Genomic DNA, 20397 nt, shown 5'->3' with positions numbered 1-20397 from the left:
GGGAGGCCTATGTCCAGCAGTGGACTGACATGACATGATGATGATGACTGTAAATATGTTGGTATAAATATACTGTAAATATGCTGTCCGACTCGACCCACTGAAACTGCGCGGAGATGTTGCATCTCTGTGCATCTTCTACCGAATTTATCATGGGGAGTGCTCTGAGGAATTGTTCGGATTGATACCTGCTGCTGATTTTCACCATCGTACAACCCGTCACAAACTTAAATTTCATCCCAACCATCTGGACGAGTGGCCGTCTTCCACCGTACGTTTTTCAAGGCACTTTCTCCCACGCACAACCACTCTTTGGAATCAACTTCCAGCAGCAGTATTTCCGAACCGATACGACAACGTAACCTTCAAGAAAAGAGCATATTTCTTTTTAAAAGGCCGGCAGCACACCTGCAATGCCGCTGGTGTTGTGGGTGATCATGGACGGCGGTAGTCACTTATCATCAGGTGAGCCGCATGCTCGTTTGCCCCCTGTGTTGTAAAAAAAATTATATATCCGTACTATAATGGGTTGGAGAAGGATATAGACTACATTATTTTGGTCATTGAAACACATCCCGGCCGCGCGAAGCCGCGGGAAGAAGCTAGTTAGAATATAAAATAATAAAAGAGCAGCTTCTGATCCTCAGGACGATATTATGATGGAGCGGCCGGCGCTCGGCGCCGCCACCGACTACCTGTGCAAGTGCGCGCCCGGATACTCAGGTTGGTTGCTTGTTAATTGCTAGACATAGACAAATAATACTTTTAGGGCCTAATATCACTTTAAAAAAAAAACTGGGCCCATAACCTATTGCTAAGGTTATGGGCCCAATTTTTTCTGTAAAACTTGGAAAATGATAACAGTCGCATATATCCGTCTATTTGTCCGTTTATTAAGATTGATGTTCTCAGGAACACGTGGAAGTATCAATGTCAAATTAATATCAAATACTCAAGTCCGCAATTTCATGAAACTGTTAAAAAATTTAACTTCTAAGTCGATGCAATTTAAAAGATACCTCCTTTTACAGCGAAAACCTATAATAGGGAAAACCTAGAATCATGTGATTTGGCAAGAAGTAATGTACGAATAAAAAGACAATCCGAAAACCGTAAATTTTTGTAGTTATATCACAAAAGAAAAATTTCTTTCAAATATAATTTGTATGGAACCCTCGTGGTCAAGTCTGCTCACACTTGGCCGATTTTTGTTTTCGTCCATCCAAACTCATCCTTGCTTAAAAAATATAAACATTTCATAATCTAACAGCTTTTGACAGAACGACATCTGGCGAGTTGGTAAGTCATAAATATTTTACATTTTATGTTTTTGGTTTTGTTTAGGTCGCTTCTGCGAATACCTCACATCCCTCACATTCAACCACAACGACTCGCTGGTGGAACTGGAGCCCCTCCGCACCACGCCACAGGCCAACGTCACGTTAGGTGAGTGTGGTACATTTTACCACTACACTTAATACCACTACACTTAATAGCACTACTTATTATATTATCACACCTTGTACAACAATTAGTCCGTTACCCAAAGGTTGTCTTGAAAAGATCGCTCTCAGCAATAAGACCGCCTCACTGTACTCATACAACTGTATCGTTACATTTATTTATTGTCTCGCTTATTCCCTATATTGTATGATGCAAATAAAGTATACTCATTCATTCATTCATTCACTACATCATCATCATCATCATCTTCCTGCCTTTATCACAATTATTTGGGAGTTGATATAATATGATTTCGTTCATATTATATTCATATTGCACGTGAAGCATATGACAAAATTCACATATATTTATTTATTTATTTATTCTTTATTGCACAATAAAATTTTGTACAAATGGCGAGCTTAATGCCGTATGGCATTCTCTACCAGCTAACCATTGGGTAAAAACAGAAAGCGTATGAAGGGCAGATGTGGTGAAGAATATGTGACAATTATAGTGACACATTAAGGCAATACACAATATAAATATAATATACACATAAGAAATGCACATATAATACATAAACATTACTTTTAATATATATGGATAAACTAATACATATGAAATATATACATATATATATATATATATATATATATATATATATATATATATATATATATATATATATATATATACATATAGTTAATATATATATTTGAAATATATTATAAACGTAAAATTCTATATTTATTAATATAGAATTTTACGTTTAATAAAATAGCTGTCATTGTTAACTTCACTTCTAACAACTTTAACTGCATCTTATTCAAATTGTGTTAACACGTTTTAGGGTATCTAATGAGCTTGTAAATCTATAATTAACTGTGTATATTTTTGAATGTTGTCTGTTGTGTTTTTCCAAATAAAATAAATAAATAAATTTCTTTTGTCACCTAGCCAGCTAATTACAACTAGTGAATGTATAATGTGCAGTGTTCAGCACGAGCCAGCACCACGGCGTGCTGCTGTACGTGGGCGAGAACGAGCACCTCGCCGTGGAGCTGTTCAACGGACGCATCCGCATCAGCTACGACGTCGGCAACTACCCCACCTCCACCATGTATAGGTGAGCACGTTCACACCTTATAGGTCTGATGAAGAAACAATTGCAATAGCTAAAAACGGCTTGAAATTACAGTAAAACTTATTTCTTTTTTTTTTTTACATTTCGTTGGTGCTGCCTCTGCAGAGCAATTTAGGAACTAAAAGGGCCAGTTCTAATTATCCCTATGGTTATCGGCAAGGCAAAATCGTAATCTTTAGCATCTTTTTCATACGTAGGTTCAAAAACGACAAGATTATACCCAAGGCAAAGGAAGGGGTGACCTGTTCTATGTCGGAACCACACGACACATCTGTATCTTTTATACCACACTAACTAAATACCACTGCCAACAGTTTCGAGATGTTACACTATATCACTGCAATAACACGTATATAATATACCACACTAACTAAATACCACTGCCAACAGTTTCGAGATGTTACACTATATAACCGCAATGATACGTATAATATACCACACTAACTAAATACCACTGCCAACAGTTTCGAGATGTTATACTATATCACTGCAATAGCGCATAAAATATATCACACTAACTAATTACCACTGCCAACAGTTTCAAGATGTTACACTATATCACCGCAATTGCACGTAAAATCTACCACACTAACTATATACCACTGCCAACAGTTTCGAGATGGTCTCTGACGGCAACTACCACAAAGCCGAGCTGCTGGCCGTCAAGAAGAACTTCACGCTGCGCGTCGACGACGGGCCCGCCAGGTCCATTATAAACGAAGGTGATTTTTTTTTCTTTTTATATTACAGATATACTTATATATATTTGTAATATAAAATAGAATATATATATATATATATATATATATATATATATATATATATATATATATATATATATATATATATATATATATATATATATATATATATATATATATATATATATATGATATAGTTTCTTTCATACATACATTTACATTACATACATAAATGTGTTTATGGCGTAAAGTAGTTGTGTTTGCATGGCTGTGTTTCGGTTTGAAGGGTGGGATATGGCAGTGAATTTACTGGGTACAGAGGAATAACACCTGAGTCCTCAGGAATGGCAACGCATGGGGGTATCATGGGCGAAACAGTATACTCTGTTATGTCCATAGTACTGCTCATGTCTATAGGCGACGGTTACCACTTTTCATCAGGTGGGCCGTCAGCTTGTTTGCCATTCTAAGTTGTATAAAAAAAACACACCCACTCTAACTTGGCTACCTTGCTTTACTATTATTATTTTCGTTTGTATAATTAAAATTTGTTATTGGCTGTGTTTATAAGAGACTCAGCATGTAAGTTGTGTTTTTAAGAGCTGTGTATTTTTGTGTTAAATAAATAAATGTAAACATTACAGGTTACAGTCAATAAAAATGCGAACTTATCCCATAGAGCAGTGATTTTCAACGTGTGGGTCGCGATCCACTGGGGGTCGCGAAGCTTCTATAGAGGAGTCGCGAAAACTACCTCAGTAAAAAAAATCAAAGTTTTTAAGATAGATTTGTTAAGAATAATAATATTTTTTTTATACAACTTAGAATGGCAATCAAGCTGACGGCCCACCTGATGGAAAGTGGTAATAGTCGCCTATAGACATAACAGAGTATACTGTTTCGCCCATGATACCCCCCATGCGTTGCCATTCCTGAGGATTCAGGTGTTATTGTTAAAACGTATATACAAATTGACAAAAAAACTTAACTGCTTACCCTTTAACGTGCAGGTGCTAAGGAGTATCTTCGCGTGGAGCGACCCATGTATCTGGGAGGAGTGCCCGAGGACGTCGCCAGGGACGCCTTCGCCAAGTGGCACCTGAGGAATATCACCAGCTTCAAAGGTACGTGCCAACTTCAAATTAGAAATATCGTAGATGTCATTTTGATAAATAAGAGATTTTAATATTTTAAATTGATAATTTCATAAAATTACTGTTTATATGGATCGTCGTAAAATAGATTTTTCAATAATTTTCACTCACACGAACGCTCTGGTCATGGAATGAGCTCCCTGTCGAGGTTTTTTCAAGAGACTGGCATTACGTTCTTTAGAAAAAAGGGTATAGAGATTTTTTAATTGATGATAATGGAATGGTAATCCCGCCCGCGTTGTCGGTATACACTGGTGGGGCACCAGTGAGAGATGACAGGTAAGGATGAATATGCAGGTCAGTTAGTCAATCCTGATGAATACACCTGGAATTCTGCGCAATGGTTTCCAGGGAGGGGGGGGGCGTAGACGACGACCAGAGAAATATATTGCTAGCAACGAGGCTGGTAGTCCTCATTACTAACAATCCTTCCCCTCCCATCCATCCCCCCCCCAAATATAATCAAGTGAATCAGTAAAATAAAATGTAATGGAGGACCATTATTCCCTATTACTAATAACCCTCCCGCACCCTCCAGGTTGCCTGAAGGAGGCTTGGATCAACCACAAACGCGTGGACTTCGTGAACGCGGCGCGCGTGCAGCGCACCGTCGCCGGCTGCGGCGAGGACGAGCCAGCACTGCCGCCCGCACGGCCAGCACCAGTACAAGAAGACGCCGGTAGACACAGCCAGGTCAGCCACTAGGTTTAGAATATTGGACAAGTATTTTGTGAAATTTCATATGAAATATAAAATCATTTATCACACCTGTTATTTTTGATGCTACTTATGAAAAATCACAGTACACAGAAACAAGTCTACAATGATTACTTATTATTATTATAATACCTGGATAACCGAGCTTTACTCGTTTTTTTTTTACTTAGTATTGCTTAACAACGCCATCTATTGTCAAGTAGACTTAGTGTTGCTGTGTCGGTAAAGCAGTTATTTGCAAGTCGATAAAGAGTTACTAATTTTACTTTTATCTTTGTACCGAAACATCGCCAATAGGATAATGGTTTTTTTCGTGTTTTTTTTTTTGTAATATACTTAGATACGTATTAGATGCGTTGGTAAAGGGCTTCCAATAATAGTCTCTTTTTTTCACAAAAGGAGCTTGCAAAAAAAAGAATAGGCCACTTTCTTTTTTTCACAGTTTTTTTATATATAAAAGTAGCAGTAACTGGCTAATAATAGCTAATGATTTGTGTGTGCAGGACCCGTGCGTGCCGAACCCGTGCGCGCGCGGCGGGCGCTGCGTGCGCGAGGAGGGCTCGGCGTCCGACTACACGTGCCGCTGCCGCCTCGGCACCGCCGGCGCGCAGTGCGAGCGCCGCGCCTCCGTCGGTAACACGCGCCCTCCCCCGCCTCCCCCGCCTCCCCCGCCTCCCCCGCCGCCGCTACACACGAGCAGGGCTCGGCGTCCGACTACACGTGCCGCTGCCGCCTCGGCACCGCCGGCGCGCAGTGCGAGCGCCGCGCCTCCGTCGGTAACACGCGCCCTCCCCCGCCTCCCCCGCCTCCCCCGCCTCCCCCGCCGCCGCTACACACGAGCAGGGCTCGGCATCCGACTACACGTGCCGCTGCCGCCTCGGCACCGCCGGCGCGCAGTGCGAGCGCCGCGCCTCCGTCGGTAACACGCGCCCTGCCCCGCCTCCCCCGCCTCCCCCGCCTCCCCCGCCGCCGCTACACACGAGCAGGGCTCGGCGTCCGACTACACGTGCCGCTGCCGCCTCGGCACCGCCGGCGCGCAGTGCGAGCGCCGCGCCTCCGTCGGTAACACGCGCCCTGCCCCGCCTCCCCCGCCTCCCCCGCCTCCCCCGCCGCCGCTACACACGAGCAGGGCTCGGCGTCCGACTACACGTGCCGCTGCCGCCTCGGCACCGCCGGCGCGCAGTGCGAGCGCCGCGCCTCCGTCGGTAACACGCGCCCTGCCCCGCCTCCCCCGCCTCCCCCGCCTCCCCCGCCGCCGCTACACACGAGCAGGGCTCGGCGTCCGACTACACGTGCCGCTGCCGCCTCGGCACCGCCGGCGCGCAGTGCGAGCGCCGCGCCTCCGTCGGTAACACGCGCCCTGCCCCGCCTCCCCCGCCTCCCCCGCCTCCCCCGCCGCCGCTACACACGAGCAGGGCTCGGCGTCCGACTACACGTGCCGCTGCCGCCTCGGCACCGCCGGCGCGCAGTGCGAGCGCCGCGCCTCCGTCGGTAACACGCGCCCTCCCCCGCCTCCCCCGCCTCCCCCGCCTCCCCCGCCTCCCCCGCCGCCGCTACACACGAGCAGGGCTCGGCGTCCGACTACACGTGCCGCTGCCGCCTCGGCACCGCCGGCGCGCAGTGCGAGCGCCGCGCCTCCGTCGGTAACACGCGCCCTCCCCCGCCTCCCCCGCCTCCCCCGCCGCCGCTACACACGAGCAGGGCTCGGCGTCCGACTACACGTGCCGCTGCCGCCTCGGCACCGCCGGCGCGCAGTGCGAGCGCCGCGCCTCCGTCGGTAACACGCGCCCTCCCCCGCCTCCCCCGCCTCCCCCGCCTCCCCCGCCTCCCCCGCCGCCGCTACACACGAGCAGGGCTCGGCGTCCGACTACACGTGCCGCTGCCGCCTCGGCACCGCCGGCGCGCAGTGCGAGCGCCGCGCCTCCGTCGGTAACACGCGCCCTGCCCCGCCTCCCCCGCCTCCCCCGCCTCCCCCGCCGCCGCTACACACGAGCAGGGCTCGGCGTCCGACTACACGTGCCGCTGCCGCCTCGGCACCGCCGGCGCGCAGTGCGAGCGCCGCGCCTCCGTCGGTAACACGCGCCCTCCCCCGCCTCCCCCGCCTCCCCCGCCTCCCCCGCCTCCCCCGCCGCCGCTACACACGAGCAGGGCTCGGCGTCCGACTACACGTGCCGCTGCCGCCTCGGCACCGCCGGCGCGCAGTGCGAGCGCCGCGCCTCCGTCGGTAACACGCGCCCTCCCCCGCCTCCCCCGCCTCCCCCGCCTCCCCCGCCTCCCCCGCCGCCGCTACACACGAGCAGGGCTCGGCGTCCGACTACACGTGCCGCTGCCGCCTCGGCACCGCCGGCGCGCAGTGCGAGCGCCGCGCCTCCGTCGGTAACACGCGCCCTCCCCCGCCTCCCCCGCCTCCCCCGCCTCCCCCGCCTCCCCCGCCGCCGCTACACACGAGCAGGGCTCGGCGTCCGACTACACGTGCCGCTGCCGCCTCGGCACCGCCGGCGCGCAGTGCGAGCGCCGCGCCTCCGTCGGTAACACGCGCCCTCCCCCGCCTCCCCCGCCTCCCCCGCCTCCCCCGCCTCCCCCGCCGCCGCTACACACGAGCAGGGCTCGGCGTCCGACTACACGTGCCGCTGCCGCCTCGGCACCGCCGGCGCGCAGTGCGAGCGCCGCGCCTCCGTCGGTAACACGCGCCCTCCCCCGCCTCCCCCGCCTCCCCCGCCTCCCCCGCCTCCCCCGCCTCCCCCGCCGCCGCTACACACGAGCAGGGCTCGGCGTCCGACTACACGTGCCGCTGCCGCCTCGGCACCGCCGGCGCGCAGTGCGAGCGCCGCGCCTCCGTCGGTAACACGCGCCCTCCCCCGCCTCCCCCGCCTCCCCCGCCTCCCCCGCCGCCGCTACACACGAGCAGGGCTCGGCGTCCGACTACACGTGCCGCTGCCGCCTCGGCACCGCCGGCGCGCAGTGCGAGCGCCGCGCCTCCGTCGGTAACACGCGCCCTCCCCCCCCTCCCCCGCCTCCCCCGCCGCCGCTACACACGAGCAGGGCTCGGCGTCCGACTACACGTGCCGCTGCCGCCTCGGCACCGCCGGCGCGCAGTGCGAGCGCCGCGCCTCCGTCGGTAACACGCGCCCTCCCCCGCCTCCCCCGCCTCCCCCGCCGCCGCTACACACGAGCAGGGCTCGGCGTCCGACTACACGTGCCGCTGCCGCCTCGGCACCGCCGGCGCGCAGTGCGAGCGCCGCGCCTCCGTCGGTAACACGCGCCCTCCCCCGCCTCCCCCGCCTCCCCCGCCTCCCCCGCCGCCGCTACACACGAGCAGGGCTCGGCGTCCGACTACACGTGCCGCTGCCGCCTCGGCACCGCCGGCGCGCAGTGCGAGCGCCGCGCCTCCGTCGGTAACACGCGCCCTCCCCCGCCTCCCCCGCCTCCCCCGCCGCCGCTACACACGAGCAGGGCTCGGCGTCCGACTACACGTGCCGCTGCCGCCTCGGCACCGCCGGCGCGCAGTGCGAGCGCCGCGCCTCCGTCGGTAACACGCGCCCTCCCCCGCCTCCCCCGCCTCCCCCGCCTCCCCCGCCTCCCCCGCCGCCGCTACACACGAGCAGGGCTCGGCGTCCGACTACACGTGCCGCTGCCGCCTCGGCACCGCCGGCGCGCAGTGCGAGCGCCGCGCCTCCGTCGGTAACACGCGCCCTCCCCCGCCTCCCCCGCCTCCCCCGCCTCCCCCGCCTCCCCCGCCGCCGCTACACACGAGCAGGGCTCGGCGTCCGACTACACGTGCCGCTGCCGCCTCGGCACCGCCGGCGCGCAGTGCGAGCGCCGCGCCTCCGTCGGTAACACGCGCCCTCCCCCGCCTCCCCCGCCTCCCCCGCCTCCCCCGCCTCCCCCGCCGCCGCTACACACGAGCAGGGCTCGGCGTCCGACTACACGTGCCGCTGCCGCCTCGGCACCGCCGGCGCGCAGTGCGAGCGCCGCGCCTCCGTCGGTAACACGCGCCCTGCCCCGCCTCCCCCGCCTCCCCCGCCTCCCCCGCCGCCGCTACACACGAGCAGGGCTCGGCGTCCGACTACACGTGCCGCTGCCGCCTCGGCACCGCCGGCGCGCAGTGCGAGCGCCGCGCCTCCGTCGGTAACACGCGCCCTGCCCCGCCTCCCCCGCCTCCCCCGCCTCCCCCGCCGCCGCTACACACGAGCAGGGCTCGGCGTCCGACTACACGTGCCGCTGCCGCCTCGGCACCGCCGGCGCGCAGTGCGAGCGCCGCGCCTCCGTCGGTAACACGCGCCCTGCCCCGCCTCCCCCGCCTCCCCCGCCTCCCCCGCCGCCGCTACACACGAGCAGGGCTCGGCGTCCGACTACACGTGCCGCTGCCGCCTCGGCACCGCCGGCGCGCAGTGCGAGCGCCGCGCCTCCGTCGGTAACACGCGCCCTCCCCCGCCTCCCCCGCCTCCCCCGCCGCCACACACGAGCAGGGCTGCTGCACGGAGGCGCCATCACCAATGCATATATCTGAAAAAGAACCAATGTAATCTATGGGAGAGACCTATGTTCAGCAGAAACTTCAGAATATTGCCCAAAAAGTGAAATCACAATTTTTATATATATAAAGAAACCTACGCAGACAAATTCGCAGTTAAGAACTAGTATCTGATAAATCAAAATGACCAATCTTCTACATATCGATACGGAAACCCTACATTGTCGTTAATTCCCCCAGGTGGCGCTCCAGTGATAACTGAGAACAAGTTGCCTCCACGCAAGCAGCCCACCTTCAGCAACGTGCAGGCATCGCCAGGTGAATATCCCGCGTTACGGTGTCCATTCGCGCTGATCTTCAAAACAGCTAAACCGATTTTAATGAAATTGTAAAAGAGTAACCGTTACGTTTCACGCGAGCTCTTCTCAACGAACAACAACATTCCAAACCTAGCAGTAGAATCATATAAGCTGACGATTTTTTAATGGATGACATAATGGTAATCCCCCCCCCTGCGGGGCACCAGTGAGTGATGATAGGTGGAGATGAAAATCGTGGTGAATGCAACCCGGAATTCAGCACAATGATTTCCAAGGAGGACCACGTGGAGGTCAACCTGATAGGGTATATTGCTTGCAATAAGACTGATACTCCCTCCGCATTACTAACAATCCCTTCCCCCCTAGTACGGTAACTGCTGCCAAGCCAGGCAGTTAAAGGGCCTTTCTTTAATGGGTGATAATGAAATGATCATCCGGTCTGCGCTATATAGGTGATGGGGAAAGCAGATCAGTTAGCCCATCGTGAAGAAATCCACTGGATTTGACCACGATGGTTTCTAGGAAGAACCACGTGGAGGGTGTATTGCTAGCAATGCGATAGTTAGACCGTAAAACTAACAATCTCTTCCCCCAGCGGTTAAAGAGAGAATGAATGTTGCAGCGTCGCCAGCAGTGAAGCAGGAGTTGCCGGCGGAGCACGCGCCACCTGGCGGCGGCTGTAGAAAGGTATGCACTGCTACGTGGCTTCATCATCACCGTCATTATCATAATAATAATATTCGAAGTGGTTACCAACGCAATAACAGTGGCATTTCAGTTTTATACTGTGACGCCCAGCGTACCCCTCACACACTCCAATTCTTAAGTGCTACCCACTCTCGAGATCTTCACTCCACTTCTAATTAGGGTTATGCGACTTTACTAATCCGACCACTAATAATTCGGATTATTCGAACGATTTGAATTGATATGATTTGAAAATCATACCAGTTTTTTTCTTCATTCGACTGCTGTTTTTATTCATTCGACTTCAAATTTTATTCATTCGACTTGTTTGTGCTACAAACGTATTATATATTTATTTTAAATAAAAAACTGCACTTCATTAAAAGTCTGCATTTTTTCCATATAAGACAATTTTAATTATTTTTAATTTTACATAAAGTGTTGAAACAATGTTTCATTCAAAACTAATAAAAATAATTTCTCTTAACACCACGACTACTATTTTTATTTATTCCACTACTATTTTTCTTCAGTTTGTTTGAGTTAATTTAGTTTGATTAAGTAATTTAGTTTGATTATTAATCAAGTTAAATAAATTTGATTAAGTTAAACAAGTTTGATTAAATTAAATCAGTTTGATTAAGTTAAATTAGTTTGATTAAGTTAAATCAGTTTGTTTGAGTTAATTTAGTTTGATTAAGTTAATTTAGTTTGATTATTTTTATAAAATTAAATAAATTAGTTAAATAAATTTGATTAAGTTAACTTAGATTGATTATTTTAAATCAGTTTGATTATTTTAAATCAGTTTGATTAATTTAAATCAGTTTGATTAAGTTAAATCAGTTTGATTATTTTAAGTCAGTTTCATTAATTTAAATCAGTTTGATTAAATTAAATTAGTTTGATTAAGTTAATTTAGTTTGATTATTTTAAATCAGTTTGATTATTTTAAATCAGTTTGATTATTTTAAATCAGTTTGATTATTTTACATCAGTTTGATTAAGTTAAATCAGTTTGATTAAGTTAAATCAGTTTGATTAATTTAAATCAGTTTGATTAAATTAAATCAGTTTGGTTACGTTAAATCAATTTGATCAAGTTAAATCAGTTTGTTTAAGTTAAATTAGTTTGATTAAATTAAATCAGTTTGATTAAAAGTTAAATCAGTTTGTTTGAGTTAATTTAGTTTGATTAAGTTAATTTAGTTTGATTATTTAAAATCAGTTTGATTAAGTTAAATAAATTTGATCAAGTTAAATCAGTCTGTTTAAGTTAAATTAGTTTGATTAAATTAAGTCAGTTTGATTAAGTTAAATCAGTTTGTTTGAGTTAATTTAGTTTGATTAAGTTAATTTAGTTTGATTATTTTAATCAGGTTGATTATTCTAAATCAGTTTGATTAATTTAAATCAGTTTGATTAAGTTAAATCAGTTTTTTTTCAAATTAAGTCAGTTTGATTAAGTTAAATCAGTTTGATTAAGTTAATTTAGTTTGATTATTTTAAATCAGTTTGATTAAGTTAAATAAATTTGATTAAGTTAAATCAGTTTGATTAATTTAAATCAGCTTGATTAATTTAAATCAGTTTGATTAAGTTAAGTCAGTTTGATTATTTTAAATCAGTTTGATTAATTTAAATCAGTTTGATTAAGTTAAATTAGTTTGATTTAGTTAAATCAGTTTGATTAAGTAAAATCAGTTTGATTATTTTAAATCAGTTTAATTAATTTAAATCAGTTTGATTAATTTAAATCAGTTTGATTAAGTTAAATCAGTTTTTTTCAAATTAAGTCAGTTTGATTAAGTTAAATCAATTTGATTAAGTTAATTTAGTTTGATTATTTTAAATCAGTTTGATTAAGTTAAATAAATTTGATTAAGTTAAATCAGTTTGATTAATTTAAATCAGCTTGATTAATTTAAATCAGTTTGATTAAGTTAAATAAATTTGATTAAATTAAATCAGTTTGATTAATTTAAATCAGCTTGATTAATTTAAATCAGTTTGATTAAGTTAAATCAGTTTGATTATTTTAAATCAGTTTGATTAATTTAAATCAGTTTGATTAAGTTAAATTAGTTTTGATTAACTTAAGTTTGATCATTTTAAATCAGTTTGAATAATTTAAATCAGTTTGATTAATTTAAATCAGTTTGATTAAGTTAAATCAGTTTTTTTTTTAAATTAAGTCAGTTTGATTAAGTTAAATCAGTTTGATTAAGTTAATTTATTTTGATTATTTTAAATCAGTTTGATTAACTTAAATAAATTTGATTAAGTTAAATCAGTTTGATTAATTTAAATCAGCTTGATTAATTTAAATCAGTTTGATTAAGTTAAGTCAGTTTGATTATTTTAAATCAGTTTGATTAATTTAAATCAGTTTGATTAAGTTAAATTAGTTTGATTATTTTAAATCAGTTTGATTAAGTTAAGTCAGTTTGATTATTTTAAATCAGTTTAATTAATTTAAATCAGTTTGATTAATTTAAATCAGTTTGATTAAGTTAAATCAGTTTGATTAAGTTAATTTAGTTTGATTATTTTAAATCAGTTTGATTAAGTTAAATAAATTTGATTAAGTTAAATCAGTTTGATTAATTTAAATCAGTTTGATTAATTTAAATCAGTTTGATTAAGTTAAATCAGTTTGATTAATTTAAATCAGCTTGATTAATTTAAATCAGTTTGATTAAGTTAAATCAGTTTGATTATTTTAAATCAGTTTGATTAATTTAAATCAGTTTGATTAAGTTAAATTAGTTTGATTATTTTAAATCAGTTTAATTAATTTAAATCAGTTTGATTAATTTAAATCAGTTTGATTAAGTTAAATCAGTTTGATTAAGTTAATTTAGTTTGATTATTTTAAATCAGTTTGATTAAGTTAAATAAATTTGATTAAGTTAAATCAGTTTGATTAATTTAAATCAGTTTGATTAATTTAAATCAGTTTGATTAAGTTAAATCAGTTTGATTAATTTAAATCAGCTTGATTAATTTCAATCAGTTTGATTAAGTTAAATCAGTTTTTTTCAAATTAAATCAGTTTGATTAAGTTAAATCAGTTTGATTAAGTTAAATTAGTTTGATTTAGTTAAATCAGTTTGATTAAATTAAACCAGTTTGATTAAGTTAAATCAGTTTGTTTGAGTTAATTTAGTTTGATTTAGTTAAATCAGTTTGATTAAGTTAAATCAGTTTGATTATTTTAAATCAGTTTAATTAATTTAAATCAGTTTGATTAAGTTAAATTAGTTTGATTTAGTTAAATCAGTTTGATTAAATTAAATCAGTTTGGTTACGTTAAATCAATTTGATCAAGTTAAATCAGTTTGTTTAAGTTAAATTAGTTTGATTAAATTAAATCAGTTTGATTCAGTTAAATCAGTTTGTTTGAGTTAATTTAGTTTGATTAAGTTAATTTGATTAGTTTGATTATTTTAAATCAGTTTGATTATTTTAAATCAGTTTGATTATTTTAAATCAGTTTGATTAATTTAAATCAGTTTCAATATTTTAAATCAGTTTGATTAAGTTAAATCAGTTTTTTTAAATTAAATCAGTTTGATTAAGTTAAAATAGTTTGTTTAAGTTAAATTAGTTTGATTAAGTTATATCAGTTTGATTAAGTTAGTTTGATTAAGTTAAGTTTGATTAAGTTAAATCAGTTTGATTAAGTTGTTTAAGTCGATAAGAACATAGCCGAGTCGACCCGAAAGCTGTCGTTTTTTTTATTAATGGGCAAGAATGTTGCTAATTTATATTTAGTAAAAGTTACCAATTCTGTTATCATTCCAGATCTAAGTTGTTATGCCTTCGTACTGTGTGATTTCATTTCTCGTTATATAAACACGTGTTGTCTTCAGGAGGCGACCCGCGAGTTCATCTCGGAGGGGTCGTGCCGCAGCCGGCGGGCGGTACGTGGCGCTCGCTGCACTGGCAGTGACCGCGGGGGGTCAGCTCGCGCCGCGTGCGGACGTGGCCTCTGCTGCGCGCCCAGGAAGACCAAGAAGAGGAAGGTCAGCAGTAGTGCATGCTTATAATAACATATAATAACATATAAGACGATGTAGTGGGTATCAAGTAGTCTAAATAGCATATACATATATATATATATATATATATATATATATATATATATATATATATATATATATATATATATATATATATATATATATATATATATATATATATATATATATATATATATATATATATATATATATATATTATTAAAGAATGATGTTATTAAGAAATGATGGATTCACTATACAAACTTTCGTCCCCTCAAAAAGTGTCCTATGTCTTTTCTCAATATTCTATCAATTTACTGAAATTCATCAAAACCCAGTATTTTTAAGCGTGAAAAGTAACAGACAGATAATAAGAGAAGAGAGTTAATTCGCATTTATAATATATTTTTAAATTTTTTTTTATTTTCAGATCCGGCTAGTTTGTGCGGACGGCACGCGTTACACCAAAGAAATAGAGATAGTACGCAAGTGTGCGTGCGGTAAGAAGTGTCCGCGCCAAACCAACCCCTTCCTGCATTAGGCGCCACTAAAACGCCGGATCACAATACAAGCTCACTTACCTAATAGATAAGATATTAATCATCCACAGATAAAAAAAAAACGCGAAAACGCAAACGTCAGTTTGACAGATCGAAACAGGAGGGCAAAGGTACAACGCTGTACAACCTAATCTTTTACAATTTAAACGTGACGAGCACAGGCAAAAAGGAGAAAGTTTTTTTTTAATAAAACTTTTTTAAATTGTAATGACATATAACAAGGCCATCATACAAAAATTTACGTAAAAATAAGATTTATTAGCTATTTCTAAATAAGTTTTACATACCAATACATACATGTACAAATACACTTAAACCTATTCACAATAGATGGCGCCTTCAACGCAATTTGTAAAAAAGTCGATATAAAAGTCGACACAATACCTAACACTATAATCCCTTTGTACCAATAATATACACATAGACAATAATCGCAATGAATTTGTATCGTTTTTTTTTTTTAACTTGGCAAACATTTGTCTTTGTCGTGTAGAAATTTAAAACTTGAAATTCGTAAGTGGAATAATAAAGAATTGTAGTTTTTTTTTTTTTTAGTAACATGGGTTTAAGAAAAAGTTATACAGTGTGAAAAAAAAAACTTTTTCAAATACATAACCTTTACACCTTCATATTTAGTGTCAAAACAGACTGATTTTAATGCAGTTTTCAATATTTTCATAAATATTTCTTAGCTGTGTTCTATGAAAATCTACGACAGATTGTTTTAATAGAATGTTCGAGTCTGATTAAAAATATCAAGAATTCTTTAATCTTGTAAAAACATAACAATAACGAAACATAACCACCTATGTATTTCAAGTTTTTTTTTTTTTTTTCCTAATATAAGGAAGTAGATGACCATAATGTATCGAATTTATGGAATATAAGATTATACACAGATGTAGTCACGGCCTAACATGTAGTCGGTGTAGATTCGGACTTAGGTGTCGGGGGGAATGTAGACGTAACCTCATTTATAAAGAGTGTAGTCAAATTATTTGCCAGTGTTGAAAATTATAGGATATAAACATTAAGGGATATGATTTTATATATATTTTTTTAATTTGTTGACTTAAAGTCACTATATCTTTTTGTCTTTGACGTGTAGGACGATTTAAAAAGTATAGTTTTTTTTTTTTTTTATCGCTGATACAAAGGAAAGGTAAAAAGTATAAACGACATATCTGATACGAAATAAAATAAAAACTTGAAATTAATCTTCAATTTAATTTAATAATATACACATAATTTTTTTTTAATAAAAAACTTATTGGGCATGAAGTTTAAAGATTTATTTAAAAACATCTACTCTCTCGTAATGTCTGATGGGGTTGCCAGAAAATATGCGAATTTTCAACACTGTCAAATAATTAAAACACATTAAAAATTAATAATTAAACGTTTTCTATATGTACCTAACATCTTTTACTTAATATACCTATTACAATATACATAATTAGAATATATTATGTACCTAGTATTAAATTCTGCGGTAGTATAATAACTTTAAGTTTTTTTTTAGTCGGACATTATTTATTTAGTATGGAGACGCGAATACACTGTACCTACCTACAATGGAATAATTTTAATGGGAAAATATTTGAGCGTAATATATTTAATATTGCTACAGATCACCTTACTTATGGTATTTTAGTAAATATATTTCGTTACTGAAAATTATTTAAAAAAAAAGCAGATATTTTTTTTTTTTATTAAACAATATAACTTGTGTTCATTTGATGTAATTATATAAAATATTTATTATTATTGGTATTATATAGTTGTTTAGTATTATTAAATGTAGATTTTAATATTTAAGGCATATTTTATGACTATTTGAAATTTTATTTAAATAAGTCATAACGATTTTGACATAGACAATTTTTCTACAATTTTTTTATTTTTATTTAATTACTTATTTTAAACGAAACGACAAATTATCATATTGAAGACTAGGCAGCGTGGTCTCCGACCGTAGCCTGTTCCACAATGGAAGAAACGTACTAAAAAAAAAATTAAACGAAACAAGTTTTACCTCCAAAATTATAAATGAAGAATATGTCATTGATAACTTCTAACTTCGATATGTGAGGCTTATTAATAATTAAAGAGACCTCTTTACCTATAAATATTAATAAGTATATTATAATAATATTACAAATAATAATTATTGAAGTAAACTTAAAAATAAACATTTTAAAATAGTCACTTTTTCTATAAATCCACCACCCGGTTCGGTATGCAATTTCAGCTTAGAAGAACGGGAGAGAAACACAGCTGTTGCTTTTTAAAAATAAAAGTTAATAAAAGAAAGAAAATAAAAAGCTACAATCCATCACAGTATTCTCGATTTGAATTCTTAATTTATTCATCCATTTTACTGACAGACTGTTTAGTATTTTTGGAGGTAAATGTCTTTTTGACAATCAAATCAGAATTAATTAATCTATGGTTTAACGGCTTTGGGTACCAGCCTTATATGTGTCTATAAAAAATATACCATATACAAAATTGAGTCTATTCTTGCCAGCTCTCTTGTCTAGATACAATTTACAAATATGATAGTAAGATAATAGTATAGTTGTTGTATTTACACAAAAAAAAAACCAATCAAAATATGGGTATTTTACACGTTACTGTAGCGTTTAAAAGCAGTAAGACTTAACTTGGATAAGGATTCGTGTTTATAAATGAAGTAGTGCTTTTTTATAACCGGCCTAAACCCAAGATACGTTGACATTTCGTGTTATAGCACTGTGCAGGTGGCAGTTGTACATTGAAATCGTAGAAAAAAAAATACTAAAGGTTGAATTATTTATAGATTCAACATTTTTTTTTTTTTTGCAATTATATGGCACAGACAAACGGTAAAAGAAACGGGATATCCAAAAGGAACGAACAGAATTTCAGTATTAAGGAATCATAGTTTGATGTTGGAAGGTGGAAAGTATTATTGGATTGATATCGACTCCAAATATTTCACTAGTTTTTTTTTTTTTTTTACAGTGTATACCAAAATACGCGGTCACGTCACAGCCGCTCATGATTAAGGATCACGAATTGATTTCGAAACCAGTTGAGATTTCTCGATCTAATTACACGTAAGTTAAAATACTAAAATGTCCGCTGTCACCCGCACACTACTACAACGTGCAGAATAATACATATAAGTTATTGTAATTCATATCATACAGCTCTTAACTGAGAAAATCTTTTTTGTATAAAAATATATATTTAATCATAAATTATTGCAGTTTCGTTGCATAAACAGCTTTAGGCGTTATTGTAAATTATTAGAGTTAATTCTATTATTAGATTAAGCATATTTTACACGATTAATTTAATGCATTCCGTATTTATTCGAATTTCTACCAAATTGGTAGAAAGATATGGTAACACTGTAAACAACGCATTTATCGACCTAACTTATTACGTCAGTATTAAAGATTTTATTATTATAATGCAATTTAGAGAAGAATCTATCAGGAATGTGGAAATGCCATTTCTCATCAATGTTGCCATGTCATAAAATAATAGTTTTTGGTAGATTTTTCTTGAATTTATGTAGTGTAAGTAAATGTTTAAGATGTACTCGAACTGACGCGGAATGTTTAGTGAAACAGCTCGGCGTCGGTTCGGCTGCGCCGTTATCGATTAAGCTTTAAGTTACGTACCTAGATGTGTTGCTACCGAGTGAAGTGCCGCCCGGCGTTGCATGCGCTTTTTATGGAATAATTATAAATAATATTGTAATAAATAATGCCATTTATAATTTATTTGATGTAATAAAAGACGATGTTAGATAAATTTGTTTTTTTTTTTTTATTTTTTACCCTTGGCAACCCTCGAAAAATATTACTGCAGCCCGGTTGTTCACTCGAATATCAATGTATGTTTTGATGCGATTCTTTTCTGACGTATAGCTCTTGTGATATTCCCTTTAAACTAGAATGTGCATAATGGGGGGGGGGGGGAGCGTACTGTAACAGCGGGAGCGCTGGGAATAATAATAGGGACTAGTGTACTATTGCTAGCAACGAGGTTTGAAAGCAACATACCCTCCTGATTGACTTTGTGGTCCTACCTACCTGCTTTCATCTTCACCTATCATTCCTGATGCTCCGTTAACGCAGGCGGAGTTACCATTCCATTATCACCTATTAAACCTTTGCTATGTGGGGGGAAAGGGATTGTTAGTAGTGGAAACTGAGAATCCCATTGCTAGCAATATACCCAACCAGATCGACCTTCTCGCGGTTCTCCCTGGAAACTATCATGGTTAATTCCTTGTGAATTGATCATGATGCGCTAACTGGCCTGTTTTCATTCTCATCTATCACCCTTCACTGGTGCTCCGCCAGCGTATCCCGTTAGCGCAGGCGGGGTTACCATACCATTTTCACCCATCAAAAAAAACCCTTGCATGTAAAATAATATCATAAAAAAGTAAATCTTAATTTGGTTTGTAATGAATTAACTAAAATAATCGATTTAAAAAAAATCTCTCAAGTGATTTTTAAAAATTTATAAATCATTTTTTTAACTATCTATCCGTTATGTACCCATGCAAAACCGGGACAAGTCACTAGTAGAATATACTTTTTTTTTTAATGGATGTCATTGAAATGGTAACCCTGCCTATCAGTGTACACTAGCGGGGCACCAGTGAGGGATGATTGGTGAGAATGAAAAGGCCCAGTTAGTCCACCGTGACGAATTCAACGATAAATTAGTCACAGTTATAGTTTACAGGGAAAACCGCGTGGAGGTCGACCTGATAAGGTATATTGATAGCAATGAGTACTAACTTACTAACAACACCCATTACTAACAATCCCTTTCCCCCAGTAAAATGTACTAGGATTATATTACTTTTTTTCCCCGTACGGCCTCGCCATAGAATAGACTAGCCCTTCCATTCCCATGAGAGCCGCAAGAGGCGACTAAGAGAACTTAACGGTCGAAGGATAGGCAGTAGCGTTCCTCTTAAAACATCAGAGTCTAACTGCAGTTGCTATCCCACCTGCCAAGCGTGGCAACTACTGGTAAAATACCATTGATGGGCGAGAGCTATGTTCAGCGGTGGACAGTTGACGGTTTTCTAATGGTATGACGATACTACTGTTTCGATCCTCTCATTCTCAGCCAGTAGCCATACTCTGTCCAGTG

General features: G+C 41.3%; 1 protein-coding gene across 2 annotated transcripts in view; it reads left to right on the top strand.

Moving 5' to 3' along the window:
• LOC113522317 (protein slit) overlaps positions 1-19035 on the top strand; it is a 164062-nt gene extending 145027 nt beyond the window's left edge. For both annotated transcript variants that reach the window (XM_052901236.1, XM_052901235.1), the window contains 11 exons: positions 648-723; positions 1345-1446; positions 2440-2572; positions 3203-3312; positions 4302-4415; positions 4984-5138; positions 5666-5795; positions 9877-9954; positions 10579-10643; positions 14519-14671; positions 15099-19035. In XM_052901236.1, the coding sequence (XP_052757196.1) occupies positions 648-723; positions 1345-1446; positions 2440-2572; positions 3203-3312; positions 4302-4415; positions 4984-5138; positions 5666-5795; positions 9877-9954; positions 10579-10643; positions 14519-14671; positions 15099-15209 (1227 nt within the window). In that variant the 3' untranslated portion in view covers positions 15210-19035. The remainder of the gene's footprint in view (positions 1-647; positions 724-1344; positions 1447-2439; positions 2573-3202; positions 3313-4301; positions 4416-4983; positions 5139-5665; positions 5796-9876; positions 9955-10578; positions 10644-14518; positions 14672-15098) is intronic.
• Positions 19036-20397: the final 1362 nt, after the last annotated feature.

Source organism: Galleria mellonella, unplaced genomic scaffold (assembly GCF_026898425.1).
Source record: "Galleria mellonella isolate WM207_F2 unplaced genomic scaffold, CSIRO_AGI_GalMel_v1 utg778, whole genome shotgun sequence".
Classification (NCBI taxonomy): Eukaryota; Metazoa; Arthropoda; class Insecta; order Lepidoptera; family Pyralidae; genus Galleria; species Galleria mellonella.
The sequence above is the reverse complement of the archived record's forward strand: the minus strand, read 5'-3'. Positions and strand labels throughout refer to the sequence as shown.